Below are 18,373 nucleotides of genomic sequence, written 5' to 3' on the forward strand. Positions count from 1 at the left end.
CGCCCTCGGCGAGCAGGGACAGCGCCCCCATCCCCCGGCCCTTTAAGGCGGAGCGCCCCAGCGCGAGTCGACGTGGGCGGGGCCAGGGACCCTCGCGGCTTCTGATTGGTCCGCGCGATGGAGCGGAGCGGCATCGCGGGCCCCGATTGGTGGGCGAGGCCGGTGCCGCCGCCAGGTGATGCTGGGGGTCCGTTCCCGCGGCCACGTGGGGGGGCGCGCGGCGCGGAGGTGGCAGGGGCGGGGCGGGCCCGGGACTCCGCGCTTCAGAGACGCGCAGGGCTAAGCGGAGGGGACCGCGGGACGCAGCTGCAGGGACTCGGAACTCGAGAAGCTGCGGCCACAGTGAGTGAGCGCCGGGAGCTGGGGGGCGGGGGTGGGTCCGGGGCGCAGAGGTGCGGAGGGTCTCTGAGAGCGAGGAGCACCCGGCGCCTCCGTCCGTCACCCGTTTCCGTCACCTCCACCGTGTCTCCTCCGGCTCCTTGGCCCGAGGACTTTTTCTACCCCGCCTGTGGGCTGTGGGCCGAAAGGCTGGCCTTGCTCCGTGGGAGCGACAACAGCAACCTGAGGTCACAGCCTACGCTGCGGAGCGCTCTGCTCCTCCAGGGGGCTAGCCCCGAGCCCCCACGGGCAGCACTTTCCTCTCAGATGTCTTCTGTTGAGGGAGGCCGTCCTCGACCGCGCCGTATTAAATAACATCTTCTCCTCTTTGCGCCACTGAATGTTTTTCTTCAAATTATTTGATCCCTCACTGAATGTCGTCCCTTCACCCCAACTTGGTGCTTTGTGAGGCCTGGGACTTCTGTCCACCACATGGTTGATGCTTGGAAATGTTCTCAGGAGGAATAGGTCAATGAACAGCCCCAGGAGGGGGCCCCTATAATGATTCTCACTTCACAGCTGGGGAACTGGAAGTTGAGAGGCTAAGGGACTTGATAAGGTCACATCAGCTGACCCTGTTGGACCTCAAACCATTTCAGTGGTTGCAGCACAGTCCAGGGCAAGTGGCGCTGGCATCAGGGGGTGTGTTGGAGCAGTGGGAACCAGGCAGGAGATTGGAGTCGTTGGGGCAAACTCAGGCCATCTGGCACATAGCCAGAGGGGCAGCAGCCATTCTGTTGGTCATATTTGTCTCCAGCACCTAAGAAATTCCCCTGCCCCTGTGACTGCTTCCTTGACTCACCTGCTGGGCAGATTGGGACCCACTAAACTGCAAGGGTGGACACCCTATTTATGTGGATGAGGGGAGTCAATAGAAGGGTACCGTGGCCTAGGGACAGTGTCCTGGTTTTGCTTCCCAGTGTCCCTTTTTGTGCTATATGACCTTGGGCAAGTGACTGACTTCCTGGACCACCGTCGGCTGAGCTCAGAGCACCCAGTGCTTGACGACGAAGCAGGTCAACCTGTCCAGTTCCCTGTCCAGTTCTAAGCAGGGCCACCTCAGAAGAGCAAGAGGAGAGCCCCACACTCATTCCAAATGTCTCTTTATCAGGCGCCTGTGTAAAACTTAACTCTGGTTCAAAGAGAAGTGGGTGTTTGTACCTGAAATGGGTGAACAGGTCCATTTCCAGGGTTAGGATGAGACTGGTGCCCACCCTGGTCCTCTGGGAACCCCCCAACTCCAGATGAAATGCCCTGAGGCTAGGGAAGGAGGTGAGAAAGGGAGAAACTGTTTCCAAGGAAGCTGAGGACCAGAGGGACAGGTAAGGATGGGACTAATGGTGGATGGGATGGGCAGTAGAGAGCCTGTGACCTGACCTCCCCACCCCTGTCACTGGGGGACACTGGGAACACTGAAAACTGCGGCTCTGGATCTGGAGGGAGGAGGCTGTTTGCAGCCCTAGACAGAGCTAGCTGTCTCTGCGTGTGAGTGTGGTAACCCTTGTGGCTCTTTCTTCTCATGCTTAGTGCCAGAGGGACCACCAGGTGGCAGGGGCAAGGTGTGAAGTGTGTGCTTGATTGCTCCCTCCCAAAGCTCTCCTTTGTCTCTTGCTTTTGTTTGTCTTCTCATCTGCTCTGTTCCCACTTCTGTAGCTGTGGCCTCTCTATCCACTGCCCCCTCCCATGCTTATTTTGTGGTCCAGCCCCGTGATGTGATTATGAAGTTAAAGAGTGGCCCCCCTCCTTACCTGGAACAGTCGTCACGTGGCTTTAGAGCCAGTTGCACATCTAACTTTGCTTTATTTAAACATCAAAAGTACAGTAGAGAAAGGACATGATGTGAAAAAGGACATGATGGATCAGAAAGCAAAGGGTGTGACAGCCCAGCGAAGCAGGAGGGGGGTGGTATGGGGAGACCTGGGAGGCTTCAAAGGCACAACGAAGCCTTTATTTTCCATCTCTTCCTGTGCTGGCTGCTCATTGAAAGTGGTAGATGGCTGTTGGCTTCTGCATACTAGCCTGAGCCTGGAGCTGAAGGTCATAGGCAGGAACCTGGGCTCTTGGCACAGAGCTTCTGTCCGGCAGCACCCAAACCCTCCTTCTCCAGGCACTTGCAAAGCTGGGTTGCAGCACACCTAGGATATGCCCCTCCCTGCCCAGGTCCTGTCTGACTTCTCTTGTCTCCTGGTGGGAGTCACAGCTCCAGGCTGGCCTCTGTCTTGCTCTCACAGACCCCAGGGTCTGCTGTCAGTGTGGCCCAGTCAAGGAGGCAACTAAAAGTTACCAGACCCTATAGTCTTCTTAAGCTTCCTCCCGAACAGCAGTTTTTGGTGTTCCTATCCCCTGTGACCACGTTGTTGAGCATCAGCTCCAAGCCTGGCTGGATCTGTGCTTGGTACCTGCCCAGCACTGAGCTCTCATGGGTACCTCTCCTTATCCCAGGTTTGTGGATGAGAAAATGGAGGTTCAGGAGGTGAGGCAGCTTTCCCGAAGTCACGCTAGATTTGGATCAGGAGCTGTCTGACCAAGTCAGTGGTTACAAGTCGGCTAGTGAGAGAACTGGCCAGAATGGGGGCAGATGGAGGTTCCAAGTTGGCCTCAGGAAACTCTGGACAGAGCTGAAGCCTTGGGAGGCCTTGGCAGAGGCATTTGGCTGCTCTTTCTTGCAACCACTGGAACGCGGAGGCATTGATGCCACAGTTGTAGAGCACCAGCTGGGATTCTGAGCTCTAATAGGAAACTGGTACTATCCCTTGAGCAGTCTGGTAAGGGAAGTTACTTTGTTGCCCACTAGTGGATCTGGGCCGTGAGCCCAAGGAAAGACCAGAACCTGGGATGGGAAGAGGGTGATGTGCCGCAGCCCCCTGGATGATTGCCAACCTTCTCCACGTCCTGATTCAGCTTGAGTGCGTGGCCTGATTGGGTTCTGGGTTTGTGATCTCAATGTGGCCAGGTGCTTTGGGAAGGAGCTGGCATCAGGCTGGGCCAAATGAGCCATGACTTGTGAAGCAGGTCCCCAGCCTCTTCAGCTCTGGCCATGCAACTTGTGAGCGGGCCACAAAGCTATTTGAATGTCTTTCTCTCCATGAGAACGTGGGCGCCATGAAGGCAGGCAGGTTTCGTCATTCTTTTCAGGGCTCTGTTCCCGGGGCCCAGGACACTGTCAGCACATAGCAAGAACTCAGGGAGGATGTGTGGAATAAATGACCGGAGGGTGAACTCGGGGCCTCTGTTGGGGGCACTTGCCTTACCTGCTTGGAAACCAACTTTCTCCCCTGCCCTTTGCAGCCTTGTCTCCGTGAAGCTTGAAGCTGGGCATCCTGGGGGCCATGCAGAGGGCTGGGGCAGGGGGTCGGAGGGCCTCCGACTGCGGGCCTGCCCCTTACCGGCCCAGGTGCATCACCAAGTTTGCCCAGGTGGGTGGGCTGCTCCCTCCAGGTGTGCCCTGGTGGGAAGTCTTTGGGGACAGGCCCTGGGGGTGGGGAGGAGCTTGGGATCAAGGACCTGCTTTCCCGTCTCCCTCCCTGACCCAGGCTTTGCGATGTGTGCGCACACACACGGGGAGTTGGGCCCTCGCAGGGCTTGAATGGGAAAGCAGCAGAGCCTGGGTCTCTGTCACTGCCCACGGCTTGCCTAGCAGAGCAGTGGGCCAAGGGAGGGAGACCTTGGAGGATGGGGTCAGGAGCTGTGGGCCTGACTCCCCTGCCTTGCCTCCTCCTGCCCCCTCACCAAACAGTATGTGGGCTCCTTCCCTGTGGATGACCTGGACACCCAGGACAGCGTGTGGCTGGTGCAGCAATGGCTGTGGGCCCTGAAGGTGAGGGGGATGGGGACAAGGAGGCACCTCCCCAGTAAGGATCACAGTCTTGGGATGTCAGACTGGGAACAAACCCTGAGACTAGATCCAGCTCCTCCCCAGTCATAAAGTGGGCATGTGAGGCCCACAGAGGGGCAGGATGAAAGGGACTTGAGAGGTGGCCCAGTGGCTACCCACAGCCAGACTCCCAAAGCTCTGTCCCTCATGCCCAGTGAGTTCCTTCCCCTGGCCCTGCAGCTCGAGGCCACAGCCAGTAGACAGGGAGGTGGTCGTGAGGTGACTACCTGTGGCCTGCCTGGGGGTGTTCTGTATCCCCACTTCTCTCCCTTCTGGGGCATCCGTCGCCTGGAGCTTTGTCACCTGGCAGACAGGGTGGATGGGCTGAGCAGGCCTTGGTGGATGTGACTGAGCAGGGCCAAGCCTGGGAGGTGACAGCTTCTCCCACCAACACTCTTCCACCCAGGATTGTCCCCGTCGCCGCGCTGTCATCCTGAAGTTCAGCCTTCAGGGCCTCAAGGTCTACAGCGGGGAAGGAGAGGTAGGAGCTCAAGAGGGTCAGGTGAGAACTCAACCGGGACAGGTGTCTCCTCTCTCAGGACAAGCTTGCTACCACCTGCCGTGGCCTCAGCTCAGCCCTGGAGAGTTCCCCTTGTGTTCCCCTTTGCTCTGCCTTTGAGCACTCTTTCTTTTTTGGTTTTGGTTTTCGGGATTGGACCCAGGGGTACTTAACTACTAAGCCACATCCCCAGCCTTTTTTTTTTTTTAATTTTGCAATAGGATCTCACTAAGTCATTTAGGGCTTGGCTGAATTGCTGAGGCTGGCCTTGAATTGCAGTCCTCCTGCCTCAGCCTCCCACACCACTGGAATTACAGGTGTGCGACACCGCGTCCAGCTGGACATTCTTTCTTCAAGGGCCTATCCCCAGGGTCAAGCTCTGGCAAGTTTCTCATCCCTGGCCCTCCAAAATCTTCTTTGGGGGCCACCTTTTGGCCCAAAGCAGGGACATTATCCCACGAGGTTTTGGTAGGTACCATGCCTGGTATTGGCTGTGGACACCCTCCTGTGGCTGCAGAAGGGGCCTATCTCAGCTGGAGCTGGCAGGAACCCCTGCTTGGGTGCCTGTGCCCCAGAACCATACCTCACAACTGCAGTCCCTCTCACCTAAGGTCGTGGTGAGCATGGAGTCCCAGAGCCAGGTGTTGCAGGCTCCTGAAGTTAGGTCCTGTGTCGCTTGCATGGGCTTCCCTATACCTATCAGCAGCCCATCAGAGAGGTCCTAGGGTTCTACCCACGTGACACACGTCTCAGCAGGAGATGCTCAGAGGACTGCACTTAAACGGAGAACCAGTGGCAGAGCCAGGGTTCATTCACTGTCACATGGCCAGGTGACCCAGACATGCAACCCAGGGCTGGTCACCACACCATGGCAGGAGATCACTGCTCTGCCTCTGGGTTCCATAAAATAGGGGTGATGATCCCAACCTACGGGTCTGCAACTGGGACAAGCCCAATACCACGTGAGGGCGCTATGGGGTGGGCCTGCAAGGAGTGAAGGCCCGTACCCCAGGAGCAGGTGGCCCTGTCCTAGGCGTGCAGGCTGAGGGTAGGTGGTGTGTGGGGCCCAAGGACTGGCCACTGCTGCCCAGGTGGGGTCTCATGAGGCCCGGCACCTGGTCTGCCTGTCCAGGTGCTCCTGATGGCCCATGCCCTGAGACGCATCCTCTATTCCACCTGGTGTCCTGCCAATTGCCAGTTTTCCTTCATCGCCCGGAACCCACGCAGCCCCGCCAGCAAGCTCTTCTGCCACCTTTTTGTGGGCAGCCAGCCTGGAGAGGTATCTGGGGCCCCGGGCTGGGGCAGGGACACCACTGAGGCTTGAGTGGGTTGTGCTGAGCACCAGGGCAGGTTTCAGGGACAAAGGCCTTTGGGGATTGGCTTCCCTCCAGGGAGCCTTCCAACCTTACCACACTAGCTCCTGCTTTGGCTCTGCCCACTGAAGACCCTCTAAGGCCAGTCAGGGGCCTTGCTCTTGGAGACGGGCGGTCTTGCCAGGCCTTTGCTCCTGCCGTCCTCCTTGCCGGGAAGGCTGGCCCCTCCTTTCTCACCCCACTCACCTTTAGGGCTCTGCCCACCTCCACCCCTCTGCATGGCTCCTCCTGTGGAGTCCTGCGGCAGGACCACACTCCAGCTGCCGTCTGTCAGTAATTAGAGACATTTGAATTTTTTGAAAGCAGCGCCTTGGTCCGGGTCTCACTGTCCCAGTGCATGGCCCTGGGCGGGTGGTAGGGTGAGCACTAGGCAGGAGGTCTGGGAAGTCAAAGCCAGCGTGGCCGTAGTGTGACAGAGCCGTGACAGCCAGTTTGGCCAGTAGAGGCTGGGTTTGGGTCCATCATCAAGGCTTCGCTGTTACCGCTGAATGTCAAGCCCTGTGCTGAGTAGTGGGGTGACATGTAGCTGAAGCTCACGGTGCCAGCTTGCTGGGTCTGGCTGGCATGAGTGTGGGTGGGATGTGTGGAGCTCACTTCTCTAGCTCCTCTGAGGAGCGCAGGAGGCGGGGATGAGGAAACTGAGGCACACAGAGCGCCCTGTCCTGCCCTGGGTCACGGGAGCTGCTGGCTTAAATCAAAACCCAGGCCCTGCTCATTGCTCTGAGAGGGGCTGGGGCAGTTATGGGGAGGGATGGTAAGCCTTGGGGAGGTGCATGTAGCCCACCGTCATCTCCCCTGCTCCCAGCATGAGTGACACCTTGCCAAGGTAAGTGTCCATATTTGTTAAAGGAATAGGGCCCTTGGTAGGGAGGCTGCTTGGTGGTGAGGTTCTAAGGGATTAGGAGGAGTTTTCCCAGGAAGAACAGCGAGGGGCAAGGGGCTCCCTAGCCCCGGACTGTGGGTGGCTCCTGCCGAGGTGCACCCCAGGGGGCTTCTCCCAGCTGAGCCCCTCCCCCTCCTCAGGTCCAGATCCTGCACCTGCTGCTCTGCCGCTCCTTCCAGCTTGCTTACCTCCTTCAGCACCCGGAGGAGAGGGCGCGGCCTGAGCCCTGCCCGGGGCCTGCAGGGGACGTGTCCCTGAAGCCACTCTCCAGCCCTGGGGGCCCCCCTGCTATGGTGCGGGAGCCCTTCGGCCGTGATCAGCTCTCACAGAACGTCCATGCTCTCGTCTCCTTTCGGCGGCTGCCTGCTGAGGGGCCAGTGGGTGGCGGTGGGGTATGCAGCCCCCAGCCCAGGGGTTGCGGGTTCGGGCAAGGGAGCTGGGCAAGGGCTGGGGGGTTGTGTTGGACAAGCTGTGCTTTGCCTGACCTGGCATGGCTGGGCCTGAGTCTGTCTGCCCATGGGCCCCTCTTGGTGCCCTAGAAGGAGCTGCCAGAGTCCGAAGGCCGTGGGGGTGCCCGCCATGCCCGCCTGGGGAATCCCTACTGCTCGCCCACGCTGGTGCGCAAGAAGGCCATTCGCAGCAAGGTGATCCGCTCCGGGGCCTACCGAGCCTGCACCTATGAGACACAGCTGCAGCTGTCGGCTCGGGAGGCCTGTGAGTTGTGGGAGTGCCCCTGTCTCTGTGCCCCAGGGCCGGCAGAGGCCAGTGCGTGCGAGGCTGTGGCTGTACCCCATGGAGGCCTGTGTATGAATGCGTGTGCATGTGGGTCCCTGGGTGTGTGTGTGCCTCTGGGCTTGCGTGGGTGGTGTGAACTTTAACTGGGGAGTGGGTGTGAGTGGGACTGTGGTGTCTGCAGGGGGCTGGGTGTGCACCTGTTGGTCGGGGAGGGAGGCTTGGTTTGGACACAGATGATGGGGAGAGGACCTGTAGTGGCTGGGCAGGCCGGCGGACATGGAGGGATCTGGCCACTCTCCCTTTGACCCCTGGGTGGTCTCCATAGTTCCTGCTGCATGGGAGGCATGGCCCCGCACTCCTGGTGGTCCCTCGTGCCTGGTGGAGAGTGAGGGCAGCCTGACAGAGAACATCTGGGCCTTTGCTGGCATCTCCAGGTAGGAGGGAACCGGCCTGGCCTAGTGTCCAGTTCCTTGGGTTGGGCAGAGACCTGGCAGGGGGCCCCTGCAGGACCATGACATGCGTGCAGCCCTGTGTGGGGGCAGAATGACCTGGCTTTGGTGACTTCAGGCCTGTCACAGGCCAGCCTCTTTAAACCTCTCTCCTGATGGGGTCTCAGAGGACCCCTGGGGAATCTTTGAGCTCCTGAGAGCTCCTTCTCATTGAATAGCAGCTCTGGGCCCGGACTGGGGACGCTTTGCCACTGAGTGACATCCCCAGACTTCACCTCTCTTTTTGGGGAACAGGGTTTCACTTGGTTGCTGAGACTGGCCTCAATCTTCTGATCCTTCTGCCTCAGCCTCCCGAGTAGCTGGGATCATAGGCCTGCACCACGCAGCCCAGCCAGGCGCTGCATGTGGAAGGCATTTATTACTTCCCAGGCTGCCTCCATGCTGTTGGGGTTCTGTCCCTCCCCAAAGCAGCAGCCTGGGGCTGAGACCAGAGCAGGGCTCTAACTTCAGCCTCTTGCCTCTGCACCCCAGGCCCTGTGCACTGGCCCTGCTACGGAGAGACGTGCTAGGAGCCTTCCTGTTGTGGCCTGAGCCAGGCACCAATGGCCAGTGGTGCCTGTCTGTGAGGACACAATGCGGGGTGGTGCCCCACCAGGTCTTCCGGAACCATCTGGGCCGCTACTGTCTAGAGGTAAGAAGGAAGCCTCTGTCCCTGCCCTGTCCCATCTCTGGCTCTGCCTTTTGCCATGATGCCCCCACCTTTTCCTAATTGGTGACTTCCTGAGTCTACCTCACATCCTGTTTGACTTTCTCTGGCCCCACCCTAATCCCACTTTCCACCCCCTTCGTCTGCCTGCCTTGCTTTCCCACACCATAGCCCATCTTTAACAGAGGAGGACACTGACTCAGAGAAGACAGGGACTTGCCTGAACTCACACAGCCTCTGGGATGGGGTAGTGAGGCTTTTCACACGTGTGCTCATACTTCCAAGGTGAATGCCTCAGTCCTTCCCAGGTTGGGAAGAGAGAGGAAGTGTAGTGTCTGGCCCTGCCATGACATCATAACTCTGAGCTCTCATTTCTTGCTCTCTAAAATGGGCACTTGGGGGGCAGGGCACTGGTGTGAGCCTGGGGCAGGGAACTGGAGCTGAAGACCCTTCCTCCCCAGCACCTGCCTGCAGAGTTCCTCAGCCTGGAGGCCCTGGTGGAGAGCCACGCTGGGACTGAGCGCAGCCTCTTCTGTCCCCTCGACATGGGCCGCCGGAACCCCACCTACGAGGAGCAGGACAGTGGGCCTGAGGGCAGGCCCCTGCGGACTCTCCGGCCCCTGGGCCATGCCAAGTCTGAGGCTGAACTTCAGGGCCTGGGTTAGGCCCTGCTCCAGGACTCCCTTACCCAGCCCCCAGGCCTTCATAGCTGCTCTGCCCTCCCTGCTCCCCACTGGCCACCATTCCATCGGTCTCTGCCCCGGACCAGTTTTCCATTGCTTTGCTGCCCGTGGGAGGGGAGCCCTGACATTGGAGATTTTTCAGTGGCTTCTCATAGGACACGTAGTCCTCCAAGGTTCCAGGCAGAGCTACAGGGGTTCCATATCTTCTGAATGGCTTTGGGACTTGTCCTGGCTTCCACTCTGCTCCTCGCACAGAGCTATCCAAGGGTTAGGAGGCTTGCTCACCAGCAGAGGTGCAGCCTTTCCTAAAGAGACCAGGTCTCTGGAGAGCTCCCAACAGGAACCAGACACAGAGGGAGTGTCAGTGCACCAGCTCCGCTAGCCATTTGGCTGCCAGGGCCAGGGTGCATCTAGCAGTTAGCTGCAGACTGCAGTCAGTTTGGGGACTGCCTTGGGAAGCCACCTGATGCTGGCATTTCCTTTAATGCAGGGCTGACCACAGCCATCAGGGGCTGTCCCACTTACCAGGCTAGTCCCACTGGGGATGGGCAGAGCAGAACCATCCACAGGTAGAAGTAATGTGAGCCCTGCTAGAGGAGGCCTGGCCTCAGCTGGCTATGGGAGATGCAGGAACCATCTAGTGTGACTGATGAGTCCAGGGATCCCCCTCATCAGTAAGCTCACTGACAAATGTGAATCTGCCTGATTAAGTGATGGGACAAGTTCATTTTGGATGAACTTCTATCCTGAGGCAGAGGCCCAGTCATGCGTCAGGGGACCACCTTCTTCCCATCTGGGGGTGGCATGTGCCTGTTCAGTGCCTTGGAGGTAATGTATTTCTGACTCCCTGAGGGAGAAGGCAGCACCAGCAGGATAGAAAGAAGGGAGGCAACCCCGGGAGGGAGAAGGTGGCCTCTTGGAGGGTCAGGCCTGCAGTGTCTGCATCCAGCCCGTCACCAGACATGATCTGGCCAGGGACCTTGTCAAGTAAGGTGTCCATTTCAGGGGATAGAGGGGACATGTCCTCAGGGACTTGTCATTGGAAACGTGCCTGACTTTATCTGAATGGAGGTGGGAAGCTGGGACTCCACAGCCACCCCCGAAACCCACCCACTGCCCCTGCAGAGCACTGGCCGGCTGTGGGAGGCCCCAGCTCGGAGAGGGGTTTAGTGATGCCTTGGGCCTAGGACAGGAGCATCATAGATGTGCACTTAAGGGAACCAGTGATAGGCCCAGACTTGGGCATGGCTCATCTCTGGGAGGGCTGGGTTTTTTTGTATCAATTACCTGTGTGGACAAGAGATTGCGGGGAGGGGAGGTGTTCAGCACACTGAAGGGACAGGCCTTCCCCAAGCTCTTTGACATTCTTCAAATGGCCTTTATTGGTGACATGTTAAAAAAGATTTTTGGGCCACGCCTGCGGGCTCCCCGTGTCTTGATTAGAGACCACATTTTTTGTCCTTGTTCCTACCAGTGCCACTGGAGAGCCCAGCTTTCCTTACTGTGTGGACTTTGAAACAAATAAAACTCATTTCTTCAGACGGTCTAGTGCAGACTTTTCTTTAGGAGGCACGGTCTTCATCTACCTCACCTGTTTTGTTTTTGCCATACAGTCTGCTGGTGCAGGGTGGGACGCCAGATAGAGGTTTTGTCCTCAAGGGCTCAGAATGTCCGGAAGGACCATAGGTAGGTGGGTTTAACCAAATCATATCCTTCTGCGTTAAACCCCTTAAGGGAAAAGATTTAGCACCTTGTGCTCCAGCAGCTTGCCATAGGACCTTTGCACAGCCCAGACGGGTCTCACTGACCCCCTTCCCTTTGCTTGATTCAGCTCCTCAACTGTCATGTTTTTGCTCCAGTCAGTCTCAGGATACCTGACCCGACTTCCTAGACTTAAGTACCCCCCCCCTTCCTGCTGAGCTGGGGCTTTTAGCTGCCAGACCAGTGCTCTACCTTTGAGAGGCATCCCCAGAGGATCCCTGTTAGTTGTCCCACCAACTGGTTCTTTAGTTTGTAATTGCTTTCACTGATGGGATTTTGTGAGGGGTTTGTTTTCAGTGTCAGTCTCCCCTGCCAGACTCCGGCCTGCTGGAGGGCTGTCCCCCCAACACCTGGCACTGGTTCTGTGCCGGGGGAAGTTGCGCAGAGCCAGTCTGGTAGGGCCAGGTGGTCTTCTCAGCCAAAAGACTTTGGCTCAAGTTTTTGTTTGTTTTAAAATCTTGAGTTTAAGAAAGAACAGGGTGGCATCAGAGGAGGCTCGCGCTGTGAAAGCTGCGGGCTCTGGGCGGCCTTCCCCCGGGTCCACACGCAGGTGAGGACAGAGGACTCCTCGGTCGCTGACCCCGCATGAGGCCTCGCTCCCGAGAGCTCTCGCCCCGAGGTGAGACAGGTCTCACTGACCCCTTCCGGCTCGGGCTGGACGCCTCTCGGCCCGGTACCGCTCCGCGGCCCGGCTCTGCGGCCCGGAGAACGCGCCGGGGTTGCGGGCCGCCCTGTGACGTCACGGGGTTGCCCGGCAACGACGAACGCCGTGAAGGCGCGCGCGCGAGCAGGCGGCTAGGGCGGCTCCGGGCCCGGGTCCTGCGGCTGAACCCGCAACGCGGATCTCCCACGTCCCCCGCCCGGGCCCGGCCTCAGGGACGGGCGAGCCCGGGCGCGGGAGGCGGCGGCGGCCTCGGCTCGGGTCCTGCGACTCCCCCGCGGCCCCTCTCCCCCTCCTCCCGGGGAGCCCCGCGGGCCCTCCCAGCCCCCCGCCGCGGCCCCTCCCCCGCCGCCAGGCCCCGCCCCTCGCCGCCGGCAGCCGGGACCCCGGCGTCCCCGTCGCGCCGCGCCCGGCAGGTCCTGGCCGCGGGGCCATGGCCTCCGAGTCGGTGAAGGTGGTGGTGCGCTGCCGGCCCATGAACCAGCGCGAGCGGGAGCTGAACTGCCAGGCCGTGGTGACGGTGGACTGCGCGCGCGGCCAGTGCTTCATCCAGAACCCGGGCGCCGCCGACGAGCCCCCCAAGCAGTTCACCTTCGACGGCGCCTACTACATGGACCACGTCACCGAGCAGATCTACAACGAGATCGCCTACCCGCTGGTGGAGGTGAGGGCGCCCCACAGGCCGCCTTCCAGACCCGAGGGGCCTGAAGGGTCAGAGGGCCCCAGGGCCCTGCCCCCAGCCGGGCAAGAAGGCCCTTAGGAGGGGGAAGCAGGTGGCTAGCAGCAGGTTGGTCTGAAGACTTTGTCCAGGCCAGAGACAGCTGGAACCTGCCTACCTACAATGGCCGTCCAGGTCTCCACTGAACCCAGCGCCAAAGCTGGTCTGGACCCCGTCCTTTCCAGACCCTTTCCTGAAGAACTCCAACTCCCAGGACCCATCTGCCGTCCACCATCATCCCAGACCTTCAGGGACCCTGAAAACTCCAGCCCCTTCCCCAGCCTCCTTGAATCACAAGAGCCTCCGGTCTCCCCTCAACCTCCAGCCCAAGCCATGGCCTACACTTGTTCCCCTTTGAACCTCTCTCCCTGGCACCCTGATCCTCCCCTGGGTCAGCACCTAGTAGTAGCATGGAAGGGTCTCAATGGGCCCTGCTTCTGAGAAGGCTGCAGGTCAGGCTTGTCCTGGAGGAAACCCTAACAGGTCTCCTCTGCCTCAGTATTTCAGGCAAAGGGGGGCGAGGCTTCCTGGCTTTACAGGGCTTTTACCCTCGCTGTTGTGACCTGTGCTCCATAACAGGGAAGGCACTCTCATTTCACACGTGGGGAGACTGAGGCCCAGAGAGAGGAGACTTGCCCAAGCTTCCACATGAGTTTCTGGCAGAGATGGGTTGGGAATGACAGACACCTCCTGTCTCCGGGCCAAGGGTTCCTTTTTTTCCACTGTCATCTCCCTACCACTCAGTGAATTGTTGATTCAGTGACATGTCATGGGCTGTTCCATAAAAAAAGGAACAGTGGGGGTGATGCTGTATGCGCCCTCCATCGCTCAAAGCTGTGGGGCTTGGTGGAATAGCTGAGGTTCTGGGAAGTCGTGCTGTGGAGACACTTCAGCTTACTTAACCCAGTGCTTCCAAAACAGATTTGGCATGGCCACTTTGTCTTTTGGCCAGCAGGCCCCCTAACATCCTAAGAGCACTCCCTTTGACTGCTCCCATCTCTTTTGCCAGGAACCAGTTAAAACCCTGGAGAGGGTTGATGCGTCCTGAAGCCCAGAGCTCCTGGGTCCTTGTCACCAGAGGATGAGGGAAAGTTCCCCTAGGGGATGCTCCTGGACTCTAGGGATAGCCAGGTTATCCTCTGCTGGCCTGGATTCCCAGGCTGGAAGGGACCTGAGAGATCATCTGATCCAGCCCTCCTCTTTCATCGAATCCATGAATGTCCACCAAGTGGACACCAGCCTTCACCTGTGTGTGTCCACTGAATGCAGTTCACTTCCCAAAGTGCCCTGTTTCACCTGGGTTTGTGGGTTCTAGGAAACTGTTCTTCATACTGAATCAAAGCCCTTCCTGAAGCTCCAGTGACACTTTCAGTGGTCCCTGGCAGATTTGAAGACCATATTCTCTCTTGGCCATGCCTCCTCTAGGTTGTTAGCCTTGCTCCTCCCGGTCCCTCCTCATCCTGGAATCTTGCTCTAAGCAAGCCTCTCTCAGGTCCCCAGGAAGCCCCAGCTTGGAGAGGGAAACATCACAGACAAGGTGATGGGCCTGTCAGAGCTGCCCTCCAACTCTTCTTCTCCTGAGTTCTGCAGTGCCAACACCTGCCTCTGGATGGTCCACAGAGCCTCAGACTCTGCCCGTTCACTCACTCACCCAACTAACTAGCATCTCCATAAAGGCCCCTATTCTAGGCATAGGGAGTGCATATAAAGGAGACCTAGACTCTGCCCTCAGCAAGCTCAAGGTCAGGGGGAAGAGCTCCCAAGTTAACAGTTCAAGGTGATGAGCTAAAGGGAACTAATGGGGAGGACTTCCTTGGGGAAAGGAGGTCTCAGCTGAGACCTGAGAATGAGAAGAGTCAACTAGGCAGGGAGGTAGAGGAGAAGGCCCTGTGGGTGGAGACCAGCATGCAGCATTTGATCTTCATAGGAAGAGCTGGAGTTACCATTCCCGATAAGAAACAGGCCTGGAGAGTTGGGCCTGGAGAGTTAGGGACAGTCCTATCCCAGTACCCAGTTCCTATGCTCTATCTGCTGCCTTCTATTAAAAGAAGCATGCAAATAATATGCAAAATACATGCAAATCACACACCCTCCTCGGCTCTGAGTCCTGCTCCAAGGGCTGTCTGGCTGTTGACTTAGGCCCCAGGACAACCTCTGGGAAGCCTTTAGTCCAGAACCCTCCCTTCATTCCTGCCACACGAAGCCCCCAGCACTTCTGCCTTCATTTTCTGCCCTTTTTCTCCCCCACCCCTTAAATCCGGGCTCCATTCCTGAGCTTTTGTCCCTGGGTGACTTTTTCAATTCTCCTGGGTGCTAATCCTCTCCACACTGCCCCTGGTTGACTTAGGATGCCCTCCCTTGTACTCCTCCCTCCTGTCCTGCCTGTGGCCTGGTTGGGGACCCTTCTTAGCCTGCAGCTCTGCCACCTTTCCTTGCCCCTTCACACCCAAGGCCTCAGGGTCACCTCTGCTGATTTGCCCCTGGTCCATGCAGGGGCCACATACCAGGCTTCTGCCATGGCCAGGCTGAAGAGGGTGAACCTGTTTTCTGAGACATCAGTGCGGTAGAAACCCCAGAACTGGCCCCTGGGACGTTTGGAGGAAGCAGAAAGGGGGTGTGGGGCAACTTAGGATATGTTTTAATTTTAATTTCAATAGTTGGAAAAATATATAATCTTCAATGCAATGTCATGGGAATTATTGCTCAGGATGACACCAGGTTCTCGGGCTAGGGATATAGCTCAGTTGGCAGAGTGCCTGCTTACATGCACAAGGCTCTGGGTTCGATCCCCAGTACCCCACACACGCACACACAAAAGAGTCCATTTCTGGGCCGGGGGTGCAGCTCAGCAGTAGAGCACTTGCGGAGCATGTGTGAAGCCCTGAGTTCCATCCACAGCACATGCAAGAAGCAGTCCATTAACTGCTGATTTCATCAAAACCCTTTAGTGAATAGTAACACAGGTGACGTGGCAGAACTAGGGCGGCAATGCAGAGTGGCAAGCTTTTGTGACTGGCTCCGTGTGTGCTCTTCCTGTGAGGGTCTGGGGGTATCAGTTGTTAGGTGGGACTTTTTCAAAAACTTTGTTTTGCCTTAGAAATGACCTAAAATTTTTTTCTACAGAGAGCACGATCCTATGCAATTTCCTGGGATGATGAAAATGCTCTGTGCCCTCCCTCCAAATGGGGCAAACAGGACGAGACTATGCTACTGAGGAATTTTAATTTCATTTAATTTTAATTAAGTTAAATTTCAGTGGCCACATGTGGCTTGGGGCTACCATACTGGATGGTACAGTTGACAGCATTTTCCAAGGCAAATATCCCGTGAGCCACATACATAATTCAAGTTGCTCTAGTGGCCACATTTTAACAAGTAAAAGGAGACAGTTAAAACTAATTTTAAGAGTATAGTTAACCTGGGGCTGGGGTCGTGGGGCTGGGGTTGTGGCTCAGCGGTAGAGCGCTCACCTAGCGCAGGTAAGGCCGGGTTCGATCCTCAGCACCACATAAAAATAAATAAATTAATTAAAGATATTGTATCCAACTACAGCTAAAAAATAAATATTTTTTAAAAAAGAATTTATAGTTAACCCAAGCTGGGCACAGTGGCGCACGCTTATAATCCCAGCAACTTGGGAGGCTGAGGCAGGAGGATCGGGATCATAAATTCAAGGCCAGCTTCAGCAATTTAGCAAAGGCTCTAAACAATCTAGCAAGACCCTGTCTCAAAATGAAAAAATAAAAAGTCTGGGGATGTGGCTCAGTGGTTAAGCACCCCTGGGTTCAATCCCTGGCACCAGAAAAAAAATATATATATATAGTGAACCCAATATAAAAAATACCATTTTAAGAAAAAGCACAATAACAAATGTTATCTTAAGAATATTAATGAGATATTTTATATTTTTCCTTCATACTAAATCTTTGAAATCTGGTATGTATTTTACACTTTTGGCACATCTCAGTTTCAATCAACAAAATGAAACAAAAAATAAAGTTGTGTTTAATGGAGAATATTTTGTATGGCTTCTGTCTTTGTTGTTTTAATTTTGTTTTTTGGCACTGGGCATCGAATCTATTGATGTTGTGCCACTGAGTTTCATCCTCAGCCCTTTTTATTTTATTTTTTTTTATTTTGAGACAGGGTCTTGCTAAGTTCTGAGGCTGGCTTTGAACTTGCAGCCCTCCTGCGTCACTGGGATCACAGGCCTGTGCCACTGCTGCTTTTATTTTAAAATTTAAATTAATTAAATTTTTAAGAGGCTGAGATGTATCCAGTGGCAGAGCACTTCCCCAGCATGTATGAGGTTGGGGTTGATCCTCAGCACCACAAAAGAATGTTTTTAGTTAAAATAAATTCATTTCCTCATTTGGACCCGGCACGTGTCCAGTGCAACTAGCAGCTATCCCGGTGCACGAAGCAGCTGTGCAGTGCAGCTGTATTTCTTTTCTTTTTACATTTTATTTTAAAAGTGATGGTGTGATGGTGCACCCCTGTAATCCTAGCAGCTTAGAAGACTGAGGCAGGAGGATCGCAAATTCAAAGCCAGTCTCAGCAATTTATCGAGGCCCTAAGCCATTCTTTCTCAAACTAAAAAATAAAAAGGACTGGGGAGGACTGGGGGTGTGACTCAGTGGTTGAGTGTCCCTGGGTTCAATCCCTAGTACCAACAAAAAAAAATTTGTATTGGTGCATGATAATTATGCATAATAGTGGATCGTTGTGCATACTCGCACATGCATATTATATCTCTTTTTATGTAGGCTCTCTTCCTGTTCGGGTCACATTGGTACTGTGGAGCCACTCCATGTTTTCCCAGAGGCTTCATGCCTCTCTCTCTCTCCTGGCCCATGGGTTTGAGAAGCCCAGCCTCAGGACACGGGCTCCTGCCTGTCCCCACTCTGATGAGGTTGGAGGGGTTCCATGCGTGAAGCCCACCTCTCTGAGAAGCTGCAGGAACTCACGCTAGTCACGATTTCCTTGGACGAGGGAGAAGAGCTCATTCATTCACTTCTACCCCATAAAAGAGAAACCTCGTCTTCTTGGGGACCTGTGAATAGCGGCTCCTGCCTTCTTGCCATGTCCTGTTTCACTTGTTGGCACCCCTCTCCTGGCCGGTACCTCTGTGGCCTGGGGTCAGCCAAGTGCTTGCCCCCGTGGGAACAGATTCCTACCCCTGGACCATGAACTACCAGAGTTGTACCTTAGGCCTCTCCACTCCTCACCCACGCCCCGGGGTTCATTGGTGGGATACCCAGGGAATTTTCCAGAGTCTGTGGGTCTCTGATTGCCCACCTGGGCCTGGTCATCTGAGTGCCTGGTTTTGGTTTCCTCCCATGCAGGGAGTCACCGAGGGCTACAATGGCACCATCTTTGCCTACGGCCAGACGGGCAGCGGAAAGTCCTTCACCATGCAGGGCCTGCCAGACCCACCGTCCCAGAGAGGCATCATCCCCAGGGCCTTTGAGCATGTGTTTGAGAGTGTTCAGGTATGGGCCTCTCAGAGGGAGAGGGCAGGGCCAGCGCCCCAGGTGGCCCCAGGGTGTTTCTGGCCTGTGCCATGGACTGTGGGATGAGGTCAGAGCCCAGCCTAGACTTGGCGCAGATCAGGGGTGGCAGACGCTGGTTTCTGAAAATCCTGGTGGAAGAA

General features: G+C 56.6%; 2 protein-coding genes across 9 annotated transcripts in view; both read left to right on the forward strand.

The window, feature by feature from the left end:
• Positions 1-229: 229 nt before the first annotated feature.
• Sh2d5 (SH2 domain containing 5) lies at positions 230-11,667 on the forward strand. Of its 2 annotated transcripts, none has more exons than XM_046469255.2 (10): positions 230-342; positions 3,667-3,794; positions 4,115-4,195; positions 4,659-4,733; positions 5,884-6,030; positions 7,148-7,399; positions 7,547-7,721; positions 8,068-8,176; positions 8,723-8,882; positions 9,359-11,667. In XM_046469255.2, the coding sequence occupies exons 2-10, from the start codon at positions 3,708-3,710 to the stop codon at positions 9,560-9,562; spliced, it is 1,290 nt and encodes a 429-aa protein (XP_046325211.1). In that variant the 5' UTR covers positions 230-342; positions 3,667-3,707; the 3' UTR covers positions 9,563-11,667. The 2 variants fall into 2 exon arrangements, with proteins under 2 accessions (XP_046325211.1, XP_058427078.1); XM_058571095.1 differs by having other exon boundaries at positions 7,148-7,300.
• Positions 11,668-12,405: 738 nt separating this feature from the next.
• The window catches only part of Kif17 (kinesin family member 17), a 43,933-nt gene continuing 37,965 nt past the window's right edge, over positions 12,406-18,373 (forward strand). For all 7 annotated transcript variants that reach the window (XR_006857073.2, XM_058571096.1, XM_046468354.2 and 4 more), the window contains exons 1-2: positions 12,406-12,666; positions 18,066-18,212. Coding sequence is in view for 6 of the 7 variants with exons in the window: in XM_058571096.1 (XP_058427079.1) it covers positions 12,436-12,666; positions 18,066-18,212 (378 nt within the window). In the remaining variant the exon portion in view is untranslated. The remainder of the gene's footprint in view (positions 12,667-18,065; positions 18,213-18,373) is intronic.

The sequence above is a fragment of the Marmota monax genome, unplaced genomic scaffold, assembly GCF_021218885.2.
Source record: "Marmota monax isolate L192 unplaced genomic scaffold, Marmota_monax_Labrador192_F-V1.1 WCK01_AAM20220418_F8-fsc00008, whole genome shotgun sequence".
In the NCBI taxonomy this organism is placed as follows: Eukaryota; Metazoa; Chordata; class Mammalia; order Rodentia; family Sciuridae; genus Marmota; species Marmota monax.

Bases quoted from the DNA above. Each gene is read 5' to 3' on its own strand.
- Sh2d5 (XM_046469255.2), top strand. From the start codon at position 3,708: ATGCAGAGGGCTGGGGCAGGGGGTCGGAGGGCCTCCGACTGCGGGCCT. The intron at 3,795-4,114 runs GTGGGTGGGCTG...CTCACCAAACAG, and splicing joins GCATCACCAAGTTTGCCCAG to TATGTGGGCTCCTTCCCTGT. The intron at 4,196-4,658 runs GTGAGGGGGATG...TCTTCCACCCAG, and splicing joins AATGGCTGTGGGCCCTGAAG to GATTGTCCCCGTCGCCGCGC.